General features: G+C 39.5%; 1 protein-coding gene across 15 annotated transcripts in view; it reads left to right on the top strand.

The window, feature by feature from the left end:
- The window catches only part of ptprt (protein tyrosine phosphatase receptor type T), a 471,678-nt gene that overhangs the window by 104,778 nt on the left and 343,884 nt on the right, over positions 1-23,016 (top strand). For all 15 annotated transcript variants that reach the window (XM_038297556.1, XM_038297553.1, XM_038297554.1 and 12 more), the window contains exons 3-6: positions 11,506-11,666; positions 13,019-13,129; positions 15,447-15,528; positions 17,546-17,661. In XM_038297556.1, coding sequence (XP_038153484.1) covers positions 11,506-11,666; positions 13,019-13,129; positions 15,447-15,528; positions 17,546-17,661 — 470 coding nt within the window. The remainder of the gene's footprint in view (positions 1-11,505; positions 11,667-13,018; positions 13,130-15,446; positions 15,529-17,545; positions 17,662-23,016) is intronic.

Raw genomic sequence — 23,016 nt, 5'->3', positions numbered from 1 at the left:
TGTTTTGGACAGCTCTTCTGACATTTCCATTTCTTAAGGTGCAACAGTCTCAATATTCAGCAGTCTAATGGTAGTGGGGAAGAAGCTGTTATGGAGTCTGCTGGACCTGCATCGGATGCTTCGAAGCCTCATCCCAGAGGGCAGCAGGGAGAACAATTCATGGTGGGGTGTGATGGGTCATTTATAATGTTATGGGCTCTGGATGTGCAGCGCTGGGATGAAATGTCTTTAATGGAGGGAAGAGGAGCCCCAATGATCTTCTCTGCTGTTCTCACCACTCTTCTTACATTCTTCCAGTCTGAGGCGCTGCTGCCTCCACACCACACAGTGAGACAGCTGGTCAGAACGCTCTCTATGGTGCTCCTGTAGAAAGTGAGGAGGATGGGTGGGGGCAGGTGGGCTCTCCTCATCCTTTGCAGGAAGTACATGCGCTTTTGTGCCCTTTTAACCAGTGAGGTGGTGTTTACAGTCCAGGTGAGGGTGTCTGTGATGTGCACCCCCAGGAATTTGGTGCTGCTGACCACCTCTACAGCCGAGCTGTTGATGACCAGTGGAGCGTGGTTAGGACGGTTCTTCCTAAAGTCCAAGATGATTTAATATTAGCTTATATTAGCTAATATTAGCTAATTGTAGCTTCCTGGATTAACATCAGAATGGAAAGAGGATGATTTAAAAAATAATCCACTTAAAAATGAAAACAAGGAAACCCACTCTTTGAAAGACCTCCACAAATTTAAGGTCAAGACTAGAGAACAGAAATCCTGAAAGCAAAACTTTTCAGTAATTCAATGCTCACATTTCCTCACGACCTTAATAAACTATTTTTCTCTTATCTTTGCCATTGGTTATTGGTGAAGTGTCAACATTTAGCTTCTGTGTTTAGAACAAATGAAGAGAGCCAGCCAACCACTATGTAAAGCAATGTAAAAGCATTATAAAAAGCCATTTGCTTGGTTTGTGGAGAGTGATGAAATTCCCCAGCCTCATTCAGACACACCGCCTGCTCCATTTGCTGTAATATGAGTAGATGAATTAGGTTTTGATGCTTTAAAAGCTTTTTCTTTGGGCTCGTATTGGGAGTAAATTTCACTGTAATGGTGAGGTGTGTTTACAAGCCACTGGCGGTGGAGAGAGACAGACAATCCGAAGCAGAAAACGCCACAAAGAGGACAATGGAGAGGAAGAATTATGGATTAAAAATGGATTCTAAAAGAAGGACATGTAAGGATGAAGGGGACAGAGGACATAAGGATAGGAGCACGTAACCAACCTCAGACGGATGAATGAGTTGTTTGCATTCATGGTTTAGTCCAATACCCCATTAATGGCATTTCAATTACCCACTTATCAGATTACTGCAAGGTTAAGAGATGGAGGTGGGAGCCGGGGAGCGGTGTCATGAGACACGAGCTTTAAGAATTAAAATGAACGGGAAAACATGGTTAGACTGGAACCAAATGGCAATCTGAAATGAAATTAAAAGGGTCTAGGTCTGTAGGGGTTTGATGCTTCAGCAAATACATGATGACATGTTCATGTTTTTGTTATCTTTACTCTCCTGTTTAACGGACGTTCATATCTGGTGTTTTCTTTCTCTTCCTGTTTCTACTAATTCCTTACTTTTTTGACAGAAGGTGAGATAACGATCTAAAATACATGATCAAGTCCTTTTACTTAAATTTTTGTGACCTTTTTAAGTCATTTAACATCTAGTTCACTGGTGTAGGATGCAGCTGTTCATCTGCTTCTGAAGGGTTGCTGTTCATAGTAATGGAAACAGCATCAACAACCAATGTACCTGGTTTTGTCTGTTTCTAGCTGATGTTTTTATATCTTTAAAGAAAAAGTCCAGTCAGCAAGGAATAATCAATGGATCATTATTTATACCTAAAACTAATATGTTCGTGGTGATTTAATGAATTTAGCGTTAATTAATAAAAAAATAAAAACAATAATTTTCGTCGCGATCACTGAGCTGCCATTTTTGCCCAAATATAGTAACTCCTCCCTCCTGCCATCTTCCGACAGTGACGTCACGGTGCGGTAAGCCTAGCGCCATTCTTCCCGCTTTACAAGCAAAATCAATGGGAACTACTAGACAAATCAACAACAATTATTGAAGATTTCCAGAGGACTTCACCATTGAAATTCACCAGAGCTATAGTGAAACTGACAATGCCCACGTGCATGGCAGCTGGATGTTGGAAAACATCGGGTAAAAAAGAAAGAAAATTAGTTATTTCACCTTTCTGATTCCTGAGAGAGAGAAAAAACCCGTAATATGTAGCCAACATTTGTAAGAAGAATGTTTTCAAGATGACTTGGATAATAGTGCGTTGTGACAAACACCAGATACAGCACTGGGACTTGATCAACAGCCGATACCGCACCGTGGCGTCACAAACCGGTAGGTGGCAGGTGACAAACATGGATGCCTACAGCGCCAATTCTCAACACATGTCATCTAAAGGCAATTTACAATTCAACCAGACCATACAGTACATTCAAATTGATGAAAGTTTTCTATTTAAGGAAAACCAGTTGATTGCATCGACTCATTGACTCTTTAGCAATCCCCACACTAAGCATGCTTGTAGCGACAGAGGAGAGGAAAAACTTATTAATACGAAGAAACCTCCAGCAGAACCAGGCTCAGTGTGAGCGGCCATCTGCTGAGGCCGACTGGGGTTCAAGGAGACAGAAGCAGAGATACAAAAAGAATCTGTAAAAGGCGGCCCTGTCCAGGAAACACACAGATATTCAGATGAACTCCAACCTAGCTCCAATGTCAGAGGACGAAAGAGAGCACATCCAGTTAGTCACAGGCAGAGAAACAGGACTACACTGAAAAACAGGCCAGTCTCCACATCTATAAACAAAGGTGTTGATGGCAGCAGCACAGCTGATATTTTCTCCAGGATGTAGTCATAGCCAAACAGGAACAGACCAAATAAAGCTACTATGTGAAAAAGACTGAACTAAAATATTCTGCAGAGCGGGAGCATAGAATTAAAATGAGGCAGAATGATGAAAAAGGGGTCCCTCTGTCCTCCAGCAGGCTAAGCCTATAGCAGCATAATTATAGAGATAGCTCAGGCTAACCTGAGCCACTCTAACTATAAGCTTTATCAAAAAGGAAAGTTTTAAGCCTACCCTTAAAAGTAGACAAGGTGTCTGGGTCACGGACTAAAACTGACAGTTGGTTATCTATAGCAGGGCATGACAGAGGTTTTAACCAATGAGAGAGCCTGTTACTCCTGAGCTGGACGATGTTTGACCTGAGCATAGCGCAACATTCGCCACGAGGCTGAGCACGTCTGTCGTTCTCCACCTACTTGACATTCAGCCTTGCTGTCTGCTGCTGGTGATGATGATGATCCTGCAGGGCCATTATCCAATCAGGACACAGAATATGTGGGGTTGCAGCCCATTGCGGGGGTTCTGGTTTACTCAATTAGATATAGTGAGATATTTATGTGGGGGTCCAATGGATCCCTTTGGTTTTGATTGTGTGATGGTGATGATGAAGATTAGTCATTTTACCTCACAAAGTTGTTCTTGTTTTTCTTCCATTCATAAAGAAGTCATGTCCTTCCAACACCTGAGGCTTTTTTGGTCTTTTCTGCTTTCCTCCACGTTGATCTCGCCTACCTGGTTCATTCAACTTTAGCTTCCTCCCCAGGCACCAGTCTGTTTTTTAAAAGGGCATAAGGAATTCTGTTCATTTAGTACAAAAAGGGCCTCCAGGATAAATGCATATTAAACTAGTTTCTCATAAGTTTGTTTGTAGTCCTTTAATTAGTTCTTAAATTTTAACCGTAGCGACCAAAGGTCCTCTGGGCCACGTGGATGCAGCAAGCTGCAGTTGAAAACTCCCTGACTACTTTTCTCAATCGAAGACCGACACCATATGGGCATAGTCATGTTATTTGACAATTTTTCATTTATAAAGCTCGCTCTGGTTGAATATTAGGTTTTATCTGAAAGAATAACCAATCCTGCTGGTGTCATGGTTATGTTTGAGTCTTACTCTCTGGTTTTGCACAGTTTGTTAGTAAATAATGCTTTTAGAATACTGTGCATGGGAGAAGGAGGCAAACAAGGAATAATGTTGCTAAGCATGTTAGCACCTCAAAGCAGAGGTGTAAAAAGAGAGAAGAAAAGTATAAAATCCATCTATCCATTGATTTTCTGCATGCTTATCCCAGCTGGGGTCGCGAGGTGTGCTGGTGCCTATGTCCAGCTGTCTCAGGGTCCACCCTGGACAGGTTGCCCATCCATTGCAGCGTAACAGAGACAAAAAGGACAACCATTCACACGTACGGAATTCAGAGAAACCAATTAACCTAACAGTCATGTTTTTGGATTGTGAGAGGAAGCCAAAGTACCAGGAGATAACCCACACATGCTCAGGGAGAACATGCAAACTCCATGCAGAAAGACCCCGAGCTGGGAATTGAACCCAGAACCTTCTTGCTGTAAAGCAGCAGAACCTAATGGGGAGTGGTTGTCTAGTGGTTAGGACATAGAGCTTGGAATCCTGAGGTTCTGAGTTAGAGCCCCACTCCCACAGACTTCCACTGTCCCTGAGCAACAACCTTAATCCCACACTGCTCTCCGGGCGCCGCATAATGGCAGCCCACTGCTCCCCAAGGGGATGGGTTTAATGCAGAGGTAAATTTCTTGAATTTGAGATCAATAAAGTTTTATTATTATTACTATTATTACCTAGGCTACTGTAAAGCCCGGTCTGAAATCCAGTGGAAAACATACATATATATAAAAAACACACCAGAAATAAATTCATTTAAAGGTTTAAGAATAATACTTTATTTTACTATACTTAATTTCAATATGTCTTTCCTCTATGCTGTGAGTACTGCAGGACAGTCAGGCTATATTTAGTAGCATCATCAATAGTCCCAATCTGGCTTTCTAATAGTTCTGGTTCTGCCAGCCGTTGGCTCCACGACTGTGTATTTCTGCTTGTTGAGCCGTGTGCTGTAATTATATTTAGGCTCAAAAATGAAGATATAAACAGTATCAGGATGGACGCTTGGTCTATTTAAAATAATTTTATCAGGATCAAATGATCTTTTTTTGTAGATATATTCCCATTGTTTTCTTTGTTCTGGGATGTTTGTCATAAATCAGAACAGAAACACTCAGAGTGTTATTTACTGCTGCAGAAGTTCATCCTCCATCTCTCTGATCTCGGAAAGGCTGCATCAGGCTTTAAAAGACTACATCTATGAAACAGGGAATCTGGAGACTTGTTAAAAATAATAAAAAACAAAGCTGATGTCTATAATCCTGCCAACAGTTTCAGCTCTTTGGGAATCACCTTGTTGGAGCTGAAGTCCTGTTTTCCGTCTGTTTTATGTGTGTGTTTGTACGGCTGCTTGTCGGCTAATATGTTCTGATGAAACATTTGTTCTTTGTCTGTTTTTAGAAACATGTAATGCCTGAATCAGTCAGCTGTTTTCATGGCAGAAAAGTGGAGGTTTTATCTCTAATCAGGTTATAAATGTTCTCCTTTGATTCATTTAAACTTTCTATTTTTCTTTTCATTTGGATTTAGAAGAACATCATATCTTTTGCAAACTTCCCCAATGTAAAACCTGGCTCGATGCTGTTTAGGTTTATGTTTCCGTCTAATCCGTAGATTCAACATCTCCAGACAGCATCCCAGAACAATGTTCTCCATCTACTCAGCCAAGCAAACACTCTGTGCTGCTTCCCGCTTATTTAACAGTTTATCTCGACTGGATTGGAGAGAATTTATTTGAACTTTTTTGGGGTTTTCTGCACCAACAACCAGAGTTCATGCAGTTTTAACAGAGGTGAGATTTAAGATGCGTTCCAAAGCTTAACCTCAGCCATTTTGTCCGTTCTGGAACAGGTTTTGATGCCTGGTTGGGATGAGATGTCCTTTTAGGATTAGATTACGCAATATCTGATCATGTGGATGATGACTTGTTCTCATCCTGTTTGATACGAAAATATCCTAATCTGACCTAAACCTAAGCAAGGGGCGAATTTAGGAAATTTGGGGCCCTAGGCAAAGACAGACCCTCTGAATTGAGAAGACAACACATAAAACAGATACAGAATTTTTTATAGAATTTTCATGCTGTCTCTAAAGGAATAAAATATTTTTTCCAAGCACTAAGCTCACTTAGCTGATTGCTCCTTCCTGTGTTTCCAAAAAGGCAAAAGTAAATAACCCAGTCCTTCTTTTCACTGTAGACATGCCATGATCTGCTTATCTGTTCTCCATTTTTCATTTGGATGAAATAATAGCTGCATGAATCATGACAGCAGACAAGATAGAGGAGAGCAGGAGGCGGGGTTACCAATCTACTTGCTCTGGAGGCCAGAGTTTGCTGCTTTTAGATTTAGGCATACTTAATATCATAAGCGTTCTGATGGTATTTTAGTGAAATATTTTTTTTTATCAAAAACATAATTAATGAATAGTTGCATTAACCATACATGTAAACAGAGGTTTGTGGGGCCCCCAGGAACTTGGAGCCTTATGCAACTGCCTAGTATTGCCTTATGGTAAATCCCCCCCTGAGCAAAGCAGACAGCTGGTCTTCACCTCAGCAGCAGAAGAGGTGTCTGCTTCACCTTGTGGCCCATGCCGCTCTGGTTCCTGTGAAAGTAGTCGTGTGCTGGAAGTTTTTTTGAGCTGACCCACTTCCTCTGATCTTCATGTTAGTCTTGAAGTTTCTTTGATATGCTAGACGTTCAGCATTAATGGTTTTTTCTCACATTGACGGGTTTATTTTTCTCAGACCTCGTAGCGATGCAGCAATGTGAGAGATCTGTTGATGCTTGTCAGACAGTCAAAACGCTTCTTCTCCTTCATTGTGTTAAAATTGGCTGTTATGCTAATTTCTCTCAGAGAGGTTTATTCTCACATTCTCTGTCTGTGTTTTTATGTCTATAGTAGCACCTTCCTCTTTTCATTATGTCCCTCTGTGCGTCTCTCTCATTATAAATACATTAGAATATCTGTGCCTCCTCCAGAAAGTTTTAAAAAGGTGCCTAAGGGCCCCTAGGATCCGGTTTAACAAACATTAATTTGCTTCTGCAAACACAAACCTGTGTGATTAGTCGGCGTGTTGCAGGTAATCTACTCAGATTACAGCTATATGAAGTGATTTTTGTTCCATTAGTGTTTCAGGCATTTTGTAAATGGAAATTTGATGTTTTCGTTGCCTTTTCCTAAGATTTATTTTCTTTTCATATTTTTTAGACAAATTTATCCTTTTTAAATTGAGCTCTACATTTTTTTTTTTATTTATTACGTTTCACAGATCTCTCTCCACTTCCAGCTCAGACTAAAGTCTCGCTCTTGACCAATAAAAATGTTGCTAATGTCCAGCAGACCAATAGAAATGCGTCTTCCCCCCACAAGGAAAGAGGATCTAATCTGGAAGAATGTTATTCATAAAAGTCAGTCTGAAAACTTAAAAAGTTACAAAAATAATAATAATAAAAAAAGTAAAACAATATTTTTTCTTATTTTGTCTTAATGAATTGGGTTTATTTATATAGGGCCTATTCACAACACATGTCATCTCAAGGCACTTTACAGTTCACCAGATCATACAGTCAAACTGATTCAAAGTTTTCTATCTAAGGAAAACCAGTTGATTGATCTCTCACATTAAGGATGCTTGTAGCGACAGTGGAGAGGAAAAACTCCCTTTTAACAGGAAGAAACCTCCAGCAGAACCAGGCTCAGTGTGAGCGGCCATCTGCTGAGGCCGACTGGGGTTCAAGGAGACAGAAGCAGAGATACTAAAAGCAGCTGTAAAAGGCGGCCCCGTCCAGGAAACACACAGCCGGGCAGACGAGCTCTGAGCCAGCTCCCATGTCAGAGAATGAAGAGAGCACATCCAGCCAGTCACAGTCAGAGAAACAGGACTACACTGAAAAACAGGCCGATCTCCAACATCTCTAAACTATAGTGATGAGGGAAACTACGGGTTAAATGTCCAAAAGAGTTGTAATAATTAACTGTCTTTGAAGTAATCAGTAAGTCATCCTGAGACTCTGCCGCCACTCTTCCACCTCGTATGTGAAAATGTAAATAACTAGAAGGAGTTGCCTCATTTATGCTCACATAATCCTCTTGCTGCAGCCAAGTTTCTGTAAGGCAACATAAATCAATGTGTTTATCACTAATCAAGTCATTAACTAGCAGACTTTTAGAGGAAAGAGATCTTATGTTAAATAAAACACATTTAATCATTTGCACTTTTTCCCCAATTGTAGTTATTTAATTAGATTATCATGATTTACTACTGTGGGAATATTTTCTAATTTATTAGATTTTGGTCGTGGGCAAGACACTGTTTACTGTTTACTGGATGGAGTAAAGAGTGGCTAAAAGTAGAGAAGCTGCAGAAAGGTGTGTTAAACTGCTACTATAAATGATTATAAAATCATTTAAAAATAATTATAATGCAGTCTCTCTCTCCCTCTTAGAGTTCATAATGCTTTGATGAGGTGATCAGGATCTACGCCTCTATAGTTAAACCGGTTAACATTTTTTTTTTTTTAATGGGATCCAAATAAAACTCTTTGCACCTCTAAATGCACCAATCAGACCTTCCTGCCCGGACGTCTACATTTCTATTGAACAGAAGGAAAAGGTGATGTTAAAGATAGGAAGGACTTTTGCATAAAAAGCAGCTATGTTTGATTGTAGAGAACCGGTAAAATAATGATTGTTGAAAAGTTCTTGTGGAAAGCGACCTCTGATTTTCTGTTACTCTGTAACCTGAGGGTTCCTCAGTTTTACCTGAACTCACGCTGTAGAAATGATTTCCATCTGATTGTTAAGTTTGATTACGCAGGTAGGAGAAGCTGTTTCTCAGAAGGACTTTGTTTTTACCAGAACAGTTTGCTCCACAGCCGCCGGGATGCGATCAGGGTGGTTCCAGAAAATCTTTCAGGTTATAGTCCTGATATTTTATATACAACTTTATTATTTATCTATTTAATTCATAGTTTATTCATTACTCCTTCTTCCTCTACAATGTAAGTAAAAATACTCAGAGCAAAGGGCTACACATTTGTTTATATAACATACAAAGTAGAAAAAGTTTTACCTGAAAAAGTATTTTTATTAATAGTTGCCTAAATGTTCTTTCCTTGGATGTTTTTATTGCCTGTTGTGCAGCGAAAGACCTATTCTGCTCATTTTTTTATATAATTTTATTTTACTCTAATCTAATCTACTCTATTCTAGTCTCTACTACTCTGTTGTACTATTCTATAGTATTCTATTCTCTTCTTTTCTATTTTGTTCTATTATTTTTTATTCTATACTATTCTATAGTACTCTATACTATTCTGTTCTGTTATATTGTATATTCTATTCTATTATAATCTACACTATTCTATTCTATATTATTCTATTGTAATAATGTTCAATACAATTCTGTTCTATTCTAGTCTGTTCTATTCTATTGTATTCTATACTATTCTATAGTACTCTATACTATTCTGTTCTATTATATTGTATATTCTATTCTATTCTACTCTATTCTAATCTACACTATTCTTTTCTATATTATTCTATTGTAATAATGTTCAATACAATTCTTTTCTATTCTGTTCTGTTCTATTCTATGCTATTTTATTCAGTTCTATTAAGTTCTGTTCTATTCCAATATGTTCTATTCTATTCTGTTCTATTCTCTAGTGATTAATTCTATTCTGTGGATAATAAATAAGGTGGATACAAATATGTTCTATCTATGCTATCCTGTTCTGTTCTATGTTCTTTCTGTTCTATTCTAGTATGTTCTGTTTTATTCTAGTATATTCTTTCTGTTCTATTCTGGTATGTTCTCTTCTGTTCTACTCTAGTCATGGTTGGTCCTTGATTGAGTTCCCGTATGATTATCTGAACTTTGAGGCGGATCTTTCGGATTAAATCCTCCAGTTTTAGGGAGATTTTGTTGAAGTAGGTTGAAGATCAGAGCAACCTTGAATAGAAATAAAAAAGGTTCCTACGTTTGTCTGGTTTTTGGGTTTTAGTATTTCCGTCTTTGGAACCTTCTGTGTTTTTATTTTCTTTGATAGGTCTCACTCTGATTCCAAATAAGGGCAATGTGCTGTTGTTGCATTTTTATGTTTCTCCTAAATGTAATTATTCTTTGGCACCTTTAAGGTACAGCCCTTTGGGTCAAAACCATTACTTTTAAATGATCTTTTTAAATAAACTTGACTTGATTATGGGGTCTGACTTCATCGGGGTGCTTCTTTATAACTCCTATAAGCACAGGATACTTTATACTTCAGAGAAAGAGCGTCATTGATTTCCTCAGGACATTAAGTGCGTCCTCCCTGGATAAATAATGCTTCACAAACTATTAATTACCAAGTACTGTGAGCTGAAAAATGGCTGGCAAGTTTTGTACTGCATAAAGCAGACGCTTGATGCAGCAAAAAGAAAAAAGCTAAACTCTTAAAGCTCTTTAAATCACCAAAATGGTATTTCAATGTCCTAATGTGTCCACACCCTAAGGGCTGCAAAACCGAGGCGCAAACCACATTTTCTTTGTCAGCTTATGGTCTAATAGTGTTTTAGTCGGTGCTTTACGGCCGAGGATGGAGCTTTTATGGGTCGACCGGCTCCATTTGGCTGAGAGCCATCAGCCGCACTAAGGATTCGAAGTGACTGGGAGAGTCTCAGGAGGGATGGTCGACATTCCTGAAAGTGGAGATGATCAGTCACTAAATGTCCATGTTTGTCTTTTTTGTGAAACCATTTTTCACAAAAAACAGAAGAAGATTCCTGATATTTTGGCTACAGTGAAATGCTCAGAATCGCATAAATAATTTGAAATGAGTCAGAGGAGTTCATCTTGACACTGAATGTCATCTGTACTAAAGTTTTTAGTAAATTAACCCACTTAATGAAAATTGAGTTCTTAATGGTCTCAGCGTTCTAGCGCAGCTTGCTCTTCTAGCTGGTCCAACTTCACGAGACGTTTTCCACAATGATGAACGAGCCATTAAGGTACCAAACTTGAAATACGCATAGTGTAGAGCGGATGTAGATTTGACCAATCAGAGGCCTCTGATTTGGCGCTAGGGGTTTTCTTGAAACTAAAGTGCTAGAAGGGTCTGAAAAGTCGCTAAATATAGCTACAAAAGCACTAAGTTGGCAACACTGCTCTTCACACCGTTTGTTTTCAAATGGTTTGCTGCTGTCTGTTTGGATCTTTCTGAACATGTGCAGCAAATGGACTGATCCAATATGGTGGACACTGAAGGGGGGGGGGACACACTTAATATATAGGTGTTCTGATGGCATTTTGGCAAAAGGATTTTTATCAAAAACATAATTACTGTACACAAATAAGGAATAGCTATCATAACCATACATGTAAACAGAGTTTTATGGGGCCCCCAGGAACTTGGGCAACTGCCTAGAATTGCCTAATGGTAAGTCCTTCCCTGGTTGCCTGTCTGCAGGTTCCTTTATGGTCGTGAACGCCTCAGGTCGTGCTTCAGGACAGAAGGCTCACCTGTACATGCCTACCCTGAAGGAGAACGACACCCACTGCATCGACTTCCTCTACTCCCTGTCCAGTCGGGACGGAGCGAGCCCAGGGACTCTAAACGTCTACATCAAGGTGTGTAGCAGAGAAATGAAGGTGTGTGAGATTAGAGTGGATGATTAACACAGAGGGATTGACAGACTAACAGGCTGAGCAAGTAAACAAATGTGCACTCTCTCTCTCTCTCTCTCTCTCTCACTCAAGGGACGAACTAATGAACCCTGCATGATTAGATTTTCCTCCTTCACCTCATACAAAGCGGCTAGTGGGGGGTCGAGCAGACAAGCACCCCGTCAGGAACATTTTCATTTCTTTTCCATGTCTCTTCTAGGGGCGCCGTATGGGGGGCGGGGTTAGGAAGATTCCAAGGGCCCTTGACTGATGGGGGAGCCCTAAAAGAAGAAAAAACAATATGTCTCACTAGATATTTCAAATATAAAAAGCAAATGTACATAGATAAATATATTTTTGTTGTTAATAAGCTGTTATTATTTTGAGAGGAGGAATTTAAGTTAATGTATGTTTAACTATTTCATGTGAGGATAATTTTCATTCATTGAAATTGTACAGTAAGACTTACATTGAAAATGTAAACGATGCTGTTCGTTCCATCTTTATAGCAGTTTAAAGCTTGCATCATTTTTATATTTTGGAGGGGGGGAGCTAGAATGAAGCAGAATCATGAAAAGGGGGTCTTTATGTCTTCCAGCAGTCTAAGCCTATAGCAGCATAACTATAGAAATACCTTAGGGCCAACATGAGCCACCGTAAGCTTTATCTTATCTCTATCCAAAAATATTATCATGGTTTATTGCACATGAAAATTAAAAAGGAGGAGGCTTAGTTAGCAAAAAAGAAAGGTTGTATAATTGTAGCATATATTAAAAATGAATGTCAATTAAAGTTGGCAAATAAAGTTGCCATCAAAGAAAATGTATTCGATAAAAACTCATATACTGAGTTACTCATCATAACATCTGATTTACTAATTTGAATAAACACAAAAGCTCCTAATGATCTTGTAAAAGTATGTAAAAGTATAAGGGGAGTGGCAGCCTAGTGGTTAGGGGATAGGGCTTTGAATCCTGAGATTGGGAGTTTGATCCCCCACTCCCCCAGACTGCCACTCTGTGTCCATGAGCAAGACCCTTAACCCCACACTGCTCCCCGGGCGCTGCACAATGGCAGCCCACTGTTCCCCCAAGGGGATGGGTTAAATGCAGAGATAAATTTCTAATGTTCAATTTATTGTATGTCTCAACTTCCAGTCACATTAACCCAGTGGACACTTTCCAATCACTGGCTCCGCCCTTCCCCTACTCACTACTTTAATGAGTTGTTTTTTGATCTTTGATCCTATCCGGTACCCCAAATTCATCCCGATGAATTTAATGTTTATCTTCTTTTTTGTCCCTGGCTGCTCTCAGGTGAACGGAGGCGCTCAGGGAAACCCGGTCTGGAACGCTTCGGATACCGTCACTGAAGGCTGGGTGAAGGCTGAACTGGCCATTTCTACATTCTGGCCCAACTCTTACCAGGTACTCACCAGTAGCATACTGTCTCTTTGCAGCAGTGGTGATTTACGGTTGAATACTAGGGTAAAGCTTTGCGGTAAATTTCATTCAATTTTTGTTAAAATATGCAGTGCAACCTTTATAAATTAAACTGCATTACATATTCATTGAAATGTGCCTGATATCGTGAGTATGCTGCTCATTAATTCAATTAAATTCAGTTTATTTCTATAGCGCCAATTCACAACATGCGTCATCTCAAGGCACTTTACAGTTCACCAGATCATCCAGTCAGATTGATTCAGTTTCTAAGGAAAACCAGCTGATTGCATCGACTCATTGACTCGAAGGCAATCCCTCACACTAAGCATGCTTGTAGTGACAGTGGAGAGGAAAAACTCCCTTTTAACAGGAAGAAACCTCCAGCAGAACCAGGCTCAGTGTGAGCTGCCATCTGCTGAGGCCCACTGGGATTCAAGGAGACAGAAACAGAGACACAAAAAGCAGCTGTAAAAGAAAACACACAGCCAGGCAGACAAGCTCTGTCACAGTCAGAGAAACAGGACTACAGCCTGCTACTTGATGCTGATTGGTTGACACACTTAAGGATTTTTGACTGACAGTGGCCAGACATCGAGGAGCTTTTCCTCATGAGGGACAGCTGATCATTCAGTAGGAACAGTCGTATTGTGCTGAACCCTTGCTGTGGTTTCTGAAGTTTATTTTTTCAAAGCGCATCACAGCAGTTATTTTCACCCCCTGTAGTGATCAGTTTAATGTGGTTCAACATTTCTTAATGCAGTGCTTGACTTTTGGATTTAATTAACACCTTTGAGCCTCCCCTGTTTCAGAGAGCAGGAGCCACCACTGGTTTGTAGTAAAGCTTCTAGAAACCTTCAGAGCCTCAGGACTGAAAAAAGGATCCTGAGATACACTTTAAAAATTTATACTAATTTCGTTCAGTCTAGAGTGTTGGCATTGAAGTGATGCATTAAGGTAAGATCACAGTTTTTAGCAACCCTAAGTAGCAGTAGAGCCTGGTCTGCTGTACTGCTGTGAGTCCAGACACTGAACTGTTCCCTTAATGACCTCGAGTCTTGCTGTGTATCTCCTTGTTTATTGGTCTATTAAGGTGCAGCACCGTGCAGTTCTGGGAATCAGTGCAGTAACACTGCAGTGATTTTGTTTTAGGTAATGACCTGAGTGAAGAAAAAAGCATCAGATACTAAAGTGAATCACAGGCTTTATTCTGCGTGTCTCAGAACTTCCTAATTATGTGTGACCTCCCAGGGAGAGATCAGACCTCCTTTTCTAAAACCGCCATCAGTTAAAAGTGAAACTCTTTACAGAAAACAAACCTGCAAGAACACAATAAATGGTAATAAGTAGAATAAGAATCTGACTTAAATGTAACTATAACTGTAGCTAATATTAAGCTCTTCCTACTTCTCTCTGTTTTTTATTTATAAAGAAACTATTTACTAATATGATGATGCCAGAAACTAAATTTCAAGATATGTAGAAGCTCTGCAGTCTGATTCTGCAGTCTAAAAAACTATAATAGAAATTTGAAAGAACAAAAAAAAAGAAAAAGGAAAACTAAATTAGAACATAAATTCTGAGAAAGCAGATCCCTCTAAAACCTTTTTAAAACTTTTTTCCAAGGTTCATTTCTGGATTGCTTTTTTTCTTTTCAAGTTTCTGTTGATTAAACATGTTCTTTCCTTGAAACTGTAATGGAACAACATTTACTTATTATTTACACCCCTAATAGGAACCAGAAACATCTTTTTTCATTCACATCATGCATTGTGTGAAATGAGCTTTTTGTTTTCTTAGAAAAATGCTCTTGGTATTCAGAAAGAGTGAAGCTTTATCCACAGAAATCAATGCACATCTGACTGAGGTTTAAGGGTTTATTCATGTTTGTATGTTTTGGTTTAAGAGTGCATGGCCTCTTAACATTCAGCTGACCTCATATCAACCTTTTAAAGGTCTTCTCTAAGAATATGAGCTATGGCTTCTTTTGAAAATAAATCAAGAATGGTACAAAGAGACAGATAGAGAAGGAAAAAAAATAAAGCAAAAGCAAGGGTGCGATGAGAAATGGAAGATGGATGAGAAGAAAAGAGCGGGAAAGTGACAGCATATGTGGTTGGCATACGGATAGAGACAGAAGTGATGAAGTGAAAAGAGGAATAGTTGCTGACTTTTGGTGGAAGATTCCCCTGGGCTCCCCAGATGAGCTTCTCCACAGCGATGTCAAGATGCAGCGGTCTGTGAAAGAGAGAAGTTTTTATTTCACTCTCTCTCTCTCTCTCTTCTGTATTTTCATTCTCAGGTCATATTCGAGGCGGTTTCGGTCCAAGGCCATCCAGGTTTCATCGCCATCGACGACATACGAGTCCTGGCTCATCCTTGCCGTAAGTGAAACCGTGGTTCTACCGTGTAAAACTGTAACCCTGCTGAGCATCATCTGTTTTATAGCTGCCCTGCACGCTCACACACACATAGATGGTGAGGACTGCAGACAGATTGCAGGGGACCAGAGGAAGGGCCAAACTCAGGGTCTTCATCACTCAAATCTGACAGAAACACTTTGCTTCGCAGAAAGCAGCCTTTAAAAAAAAAACCTTTTCCTTTGCTGCTTCCTTTAGCTATTTTTACCAAACAGTAGAATTGATCTAAATGAGAAAGTTTCACCTGCTTTAACCTGAATTCCAAAAAAGTAACAAAAAAAACCCCCAGTCCATTGGACTTTGTTTCCAAGTTTCAATAGTTTTGCTTCCATCCAGAAAGCTTTTCCAATTCAAATGTTAGAAATAGCGTTGAGTTGCTTTATACATTATCTTAACAAAGCCTGGTTTTTGTTTAAGCTGGGCTTACACTGTATGATTTTTTGCCCTTTTCGGGTGACATTCTAGTCATGCGAGAATTTTTCGATTGGCGACTTTCAGCCTGATCGTGCTTCGTGTAGTGTACAGTGATCAGCCTCTCATGTTTAAAATTCAGTCGGCCTTTGTAAGGTGATCGTGGGAAAATTGCTCAGTGCGCAAACAAGGATTCTTCTTCTTCTATATCTCATTTAGATGAAAACCCAGAAGCATGGTGGAAGTGCGAGTAAAATGTAGTTCTTTCTGTAAAATTGACAGACCGTAGTAGCCACATTTGCTTAGCCATGTCTTTGTCTAAATTCGTCATAGGCTTTCCTTTTAGGGCTTTCAGCACAAAATTGCCAAGGAAGCACGTTTAACTCTAGTGACCTTCTTATTCCTCTTCTACTTGTTTGGCTTCCGAATAGACGAGTCTGAGTAGCGCCATCTCACTGCGGCGCTGACTCCCACATGGTTTTTAGACGTACAGTGTGAGCAGGAAGATCACATCAGACCGTTGGCTGTAGCTGCATGCAAGGATTGAAAAAATCTTACAGTTTATGCCCGGCTTTACACTTCATGCTAATTGAACCGGACAAACCAGTCAACCCCTTTGGAATGGGGGTCGTTTTGCTTGTTTTGATAGCCTGTAATACCCCCATACCTGTCTATGTCTCTGAAAGGGGGTTGTTAAAGGGACTTGTTGGCCTGGCTGAATAGGCGGGTCTTCTCTTCCCCTGTAAAGGGGTTGGAGTTGCATGATAGCGGGAAGGGGTTAACACAATGGCTGCTTATGTCTGACATATGCAGGGGTGGACCTATTCTTCCGTTTCAATTTGCATGTTTTCAATACAAAAACAAGGCTTTGGTAGGCAACTGTAGAAAGCAATTTTTGAGATTTTGAATTGAAAAAGCTTCCTGGATGGGAAGCGAAACATCTTCAAACTTGGAAACAAAGTCCCAAGTTTGCTTTTTTACTTTTTGGAATGACTATTACCCGAATGACTGAAAATCTTCACCAGCATGTAATCCCAATTGTTCAGCTTTTTATCTGAATGTTTGGCCCAAATAAATGTCCAAAAAAATCCCAATAAAGAATCAATATGGAGGCAAAAGATGAATTCTGAAAGCTTATAAGGGCAACCTTGATGTTTGAGTCCTTGTCATTCTCATTGTTAAATGAATGATGGCTCCTTACTCGGTTGGGTTGATCTGTTTCTACAGACAGTCAAATGAAATTAAGCAGTCGCAGGCAACGCTCCAAAGTCACCACAATGTCAGGCTGCCTGTCGCGCTGACAGAGCAGCTGTGCCTCGATTCTCATGACAATATCTAGCTCTATAGATGTGTTTCAGATCTGCTCATCATTTTATAGACACCTGTTCACACAAGTAGTGTGACTTTGCAGCAACTCAATTCATGTACATTTCTACGGCTTCAATCCATTTGCTTTATATAGAAGTTTTAAAATGTCTGTAAAGTAACGACATCCGTGTGAATGTATGATCCGTTTGATTATGTTCAATGCTTTTTTTTTTCTTCTTTTTTTCTTTTACATGTGTTGCAGGTAAAGCTCCTCATTTCCTGCGGCTGCAGAATGTGGAGGTGAATGTGGGGCAAAATGCTACGTTTCAGTGTACGGCTGGAGGGAAGTGGTCTCAGCACGATAAACTCTGGCTGCAGGTTTGTACACAGCACACCTCATGGTTTAATGATGGAAATGTGGCGCATTTTATAAGAAGGAAATGTCATGTGTATTCCCAGTATAACTCAGTCCAGTCCGGTCTGGTCTACTGCAGGGTATCCTAACGGTGATCCAGTTTAAAGGAAAGTCCGATCAGCAAGGAATAAGCAAGGGATCATTATTTATACCAAAAACTAATACATTCTCGTTATTTTATGAATTTAGTCTGGGAGCGGCCATCTTTTAACCTGACTCCCCCAGATGTATTTGCTCCGCATATCCATCTGGAAACCTTCCGTTGAAGTAATTTTGGGAAGGGGCGAAAATACTGGTTAGCTGATTGGCCTATGTTGGTGATAGACGGGCCAAATAAACCAATCAGATCAACGAAGCATATGACGTGCTAACAGAGCGACGACGAAAACACAACCACAAGCCAGGCTACTCTTGCCGAAACCAGTCGGGAGAAGAGCAAAAACATCTTTTCCTCTGAGAAAAGCCTCCAGAGCAGTGTTTTGCTCTTCTTTCAGTGAACAAATACTCTGTAATTCCGATAAAACTTGCTCGATAGCCACGCTAACACTAGTTTCATCGGCTGAAGCCGCCATGTTCTTTAGACTGAACTGTCGCGCTTCTCATTGCGTCACATCTCAACCCGCCTCAAAGCCAACGCTGATTGGACGTTCGTTTGGTGAACGGCTCCAAATTTTCTTCAACTGAGAGTCTCCAGACTGATTAGCGAGTGAAATCTTGAAAGCTAGCGAGATCAGGATGGTCTCACGAGGCTAGTCATCTTTGCCCAAATATAGTACCACCTCCTTCCTGCCATCTTCCAGCAGTAACGTCACGGTGCGGTAAGCCTAGCGCCATTCTCCCCGCTTTACAAGCTAAATCAATGGGAACTACTAGACACATCTGCAATCAACAACAATTATTGAAGATTTCCAGAGGACTTCACCATTGAATTTCACCAGAGCTATAGTGAAACTCAACGCCCACGTGCATGGCAGCTGGATGTTGGAATGCATCCTATAAAAGTGATAGAAAAAAAAAATAAAGGGTTATTTCACCTTTCTGATTCCTGATCCTCCACGGACGGGTTGGTCGTTGGATCGCCAACTTGAAGAGGGAGGATTTGCCATCGAACTTCTTGCCAGAGAAAAAACCCGTAATATGTAGCCAACATTTGGAAGAAGAATGTTTTCAAGATGACTTGGATAATAGCGCGTTGTGACAAACACCAGATACAGCACTGGGACTTGATCAACAGCCGATACTGCACAAACCAGTAGGTGGCAGTAGTGTTCTTTGACAAACATGGATGCCTCCAGTTAAGCACTTTCAAATGAAAATTACTCTTAACTAAAAAACCTTTATTTTTTTAACAGTATGTAATAATTTCATATTTAAAGTACTTTCAGAAGTTTGAATTCTGAATATGAACGGAATTTTCCTTTAAACCTGACATCCTGTGCTAACGTGTTTATAATCACAGAGCTGATTTTCAAAGAACGTCCAAAGGGAATTGTGTTTGAAATTCAGCTGACATGCAAACCTTTTCCTCCATTTGTACTTTCTTTAATATGCAGATCATGATTTATGGATATATGATTGCAAATGGAAACATTTACCACGTGCAAAGCAATATATACCAAACCAGAAACTCAACCACTGCTGTAGGATTTGCATATTTTTTACTTCTTCTAGTAGTAAGGAGCAAACTGACACCAAAATATCAGCAGTTATTGTTGGTAAAACAACAGAGGAAGGAGAGATGCTCTACATGTAAACAGATTTGGTGAAATCCCTGTATTAATCTTAATAAAGGAGAAATGATAGACATCCACCTTGTTGAGATCACAGGTGTTTTCACCTGCAGCAAGGAGCTCAACAGACAGAGCTAAGTCTGTATGCAACCTCTCCAGATGGAGCCCAGGTTGAACTAGCTAATAAAAAACATGTTTTCCTTTTAATCCGTAGCTGCAAAGCAAACATCCTCTTCATTGCCATACAGTGTCTATTACCAGGAACCCCCACAGATTTACAGCCCCTAGTGGATTAGCATCTGGAGGGTGCCTGTCTAAACAGAAGAAATCTTCACGTAAAATATCGCATTGTTTATATGGAAGCTTGTTTCTGCCACATAAAAGTAAAAAAAATACCAAGATTCCGAGATTCAAAGTCATAATTATGAGTTAGAAAGTAATAATTTCACTTTCAAAGTCATAATTATGAGATAATCAACTTTCAAACTTTGCATCATAAATATGACTTTGAAATCCGAAAGTATGATTTTTACAATTTTTTTTATTGTCGTATGGCGGAAACAGGCTTCCATAGTTTATTTTATTTTTTTTTTTAACGATTTAACTGTTTATTAGGGTTTTTCCCAGTTGTTTACATACACAATGTACATGAACACTTACCATTCAACATAACGTAACATAAAACCTTTGCTTGGGAGTTCTATTTCACCTTTGTCCCATCTGGTTTATCTAGGTTTTTATTTTTTGTTGCTGTCTTTTATCTTCAATGTTGTCCATTTCATCCACTTTCCTTCCAATTTTTGCTGAAGTTTCAAACAATGTCAGTTTTTCCATAATGTAGATTTCTTCTATTATTTCAGTCCATTGTTCTTCACAAGGAGATCAGCCTTTCTCCATTCCCTCATAATAACTTTCTTTCTAGCTCTTAATATTATCTTAATGAGAAATCTGTCTTTTACCCTTGCTTTAGTGTTATTGAAATTGCAAAGATATAGTACCACTCAACTCATAGTAATATCATATCCCAGAATCTTCTTCACAGTTTCATGTACATTTTTCCAAAATCTAACAATTTTAGGACAGGTCCAAAATATGTGAGAATGATCGGCTCTCATTGATCCACAATTACGCCAGCACCCCATGTTTGTGTCCAGATATCTATTCTTGACTTTAGGCGTGATGAAAAATCGTATTAGATTTTTCCGTGTGAACTCTTTCCGTATCTGTGAATTGATGGATGTCTGATGTGTTTTCCACATATCTAGCCAGCCTTCATCTGAAATTTTCCCATTAAGCTCTGATTCTCACCTGGCCTTTTAGTTTTAACTTCTAAAAGCACGGTTATGTCTTTTCTTATTTACTTTGTTCACAGCACTTTGAACACATGATAGCTATGTGAGGTTCACTATAAATATTATTTACTGTTAATATCTTTTCATTAACTATGATTATTAGCTCCAACTATGGCTTTGGAAATTATTTTTCTTTAATGGCTCTTTTCAACCGATGCAGTCTTAACATTTGCAAAGGGATAATCATAGAGCTTCTGGAACATGTCCACTTGTAAAAAAAAAATGTACACATGCAATTTAGCTCCCCTTATATGGAATCATTGAAGATCAGGCCCTAAGTCTGTAATCTAAATTTTAAATATTGCGTTTTAATCAATACAACAGAACATTGTCCATTTAATTCACCGATATGCAAGACAGAAAAGAAAAAAATCTATTAAAATGTTTTTGAAGACCTAAAATATATTATCTTATTCAGCTTTATTTTAGCTGCTTTATTAAAAACCAAATAGTCCTCCAGGTTTTGACGACTGATGAAACTAAATCTTGTTTTTCTTTGCATCAGTGACTCCATCTCTGCACCAGTGTCTGTGTGTTTGTCAACACGAATTTGCTGAGTGTAGTCATGGAAATGTATTAATTTCACTCTACATTCACATAGAGGTTTGCATTATTGTAACAGCAGAATGCTTTTCCCAGGAGAACCTTCGCTGTAGGTGAAAGTAATGACATTTAGAAAAAGGGAGCAGTAAGTTTCCCAGCAGAGGGTCTGCGGAGGAAAAAGCATCACATCCCAAAGGCTCCGTCTGAATTGTAGTAGAGAGATTTAATCTGGAGAGTAGAACTGGTTATCTTTTTAGTCTCTATTGATTCTGTTTCCTTATAAATGACTTTGTTTTCATTTCACGATGCAGAAAGTCTTAAAATGGAGAAATGCATTGCCTGTTTTATTAAAACAACAAAGGGTGCAGAGAACAACATGCTGACACTGATGGTTGGGTTTCAGTTATTCATGATAGATTAATTAATTGATTAACCGCTTAAAGCCCACCGGGTCGCCGGCGACCCAGCGGGCTTGACATGATGTAGAACAAATATAATGCAATAAAACCTGCCTTTTCTCAAGAATGTCTTTATTACTGCTGTTCAAAAAAGTCCTATCATTTCCGAGAATAAAAAACAACTTTGAGAGATGTTTGAACTGATGCAGGTTGGTCTGTGCTCTAGTCACCCAATTTTAATTTATATATTAGGGGACTAGCGGGAGTTGGCTTTCAAATAATGTATTGCACATGCAATTTGGGCTTACAGTTCCTAAGTTATTTGCTTTTCCTTTTGGGTATGCAAAATAGGTGAGAATTACCCAAAATGAGCTGGATGTTAAGAGGTTAATTAATTAAAGTAGAAAACCTTGAGCAAAAATGTCTGATATGGATGGAGTTTGGTCCACATGCAGAGCAGTTTCAGGTACCCATTCAAAATTGCCCTTCCCAGTGAAAAGCCAGCCGAATGGCAGCAAAATCCCCTCCAACTTCCAGCCACTGGCCTTTTTATTGGCGTGCATATTTTTTTACTCTGACTCCACCCTTTCAGTGAATTACAGGGTCTTACCAGGAGATGATGCTTCTCTTTAGATCTTAATGTCCACAAATCAAGATGGAAAGAATATTTTAGTACAAAGATTGATGTTTAAAAAGGAATTCTAGGGGACCAGCCAAGGACCCATCAAGGAAAGTGGGAAATTTTGAATGCCTACTACTGTAGATGAAAATGGGAACCGCTAGTTATCATTGGTGACATCAAGACCAAAGCTGGTTATTTTCCTGTTAGTCTAACCGATCCCTAAGCCAGCTGCTGTTGTTTTGTTTGGAACTGTTCTTTAGGCCAGTTTTCACTTATCACTTATAAAAATGACTCAATGACAACAAATATTTGCAAATCCAAGAGGTAAATAAAACATTTTTAGGTAAAATACAATTTTTTAAACGTTTAACTGGATCAGAAATAGGGCTGCTCAGTGAAGCAGTGGGTAGCACTGCTGCCTTGAAGCAAGAAGGTTCCGGGTTATATTCCCGGCCTGGGGTCTTTCTGCATGGAGTGTTAATGTTCTTCCTGAGCATGCGTGGGTTCTCTCTGGGTACTCCGGCTTCCTCCCACAGTCCAAGAACATGACTGTTAGGTTAAACGGTTTCTCTAAATCCTCCTTAAGTGTGAGTGTGTGCATGAATGGTTGTTGATTGTCACTGTGTTGCCCTGTGATGGACTGGTGACCTGTCCAGGGTGGACCCACCTCTCA

The sequence above is a fragment of the Cyprinodon tularosa genome, unplaced genomic scaffold (genome assembly GCF_016077235.1).
Source record: "Cyprinodon tularosa strain WSP-4 unplaced genomic scaffold, ASM1607723v1 ctg390, whole genome shotgun sequence".
Lineage (NCBI taxonomy): Eukaryota > Metazoa > Chordata > Actinopteri > Cyprinodontiformes > Cyprinodontidae > Cyprinodon > Cyprinodon tularosa.
Note: the sequence above shows the minus strand (reverse complement) of the source record. Positions and strands in the feature narration are given on the sequence as shown.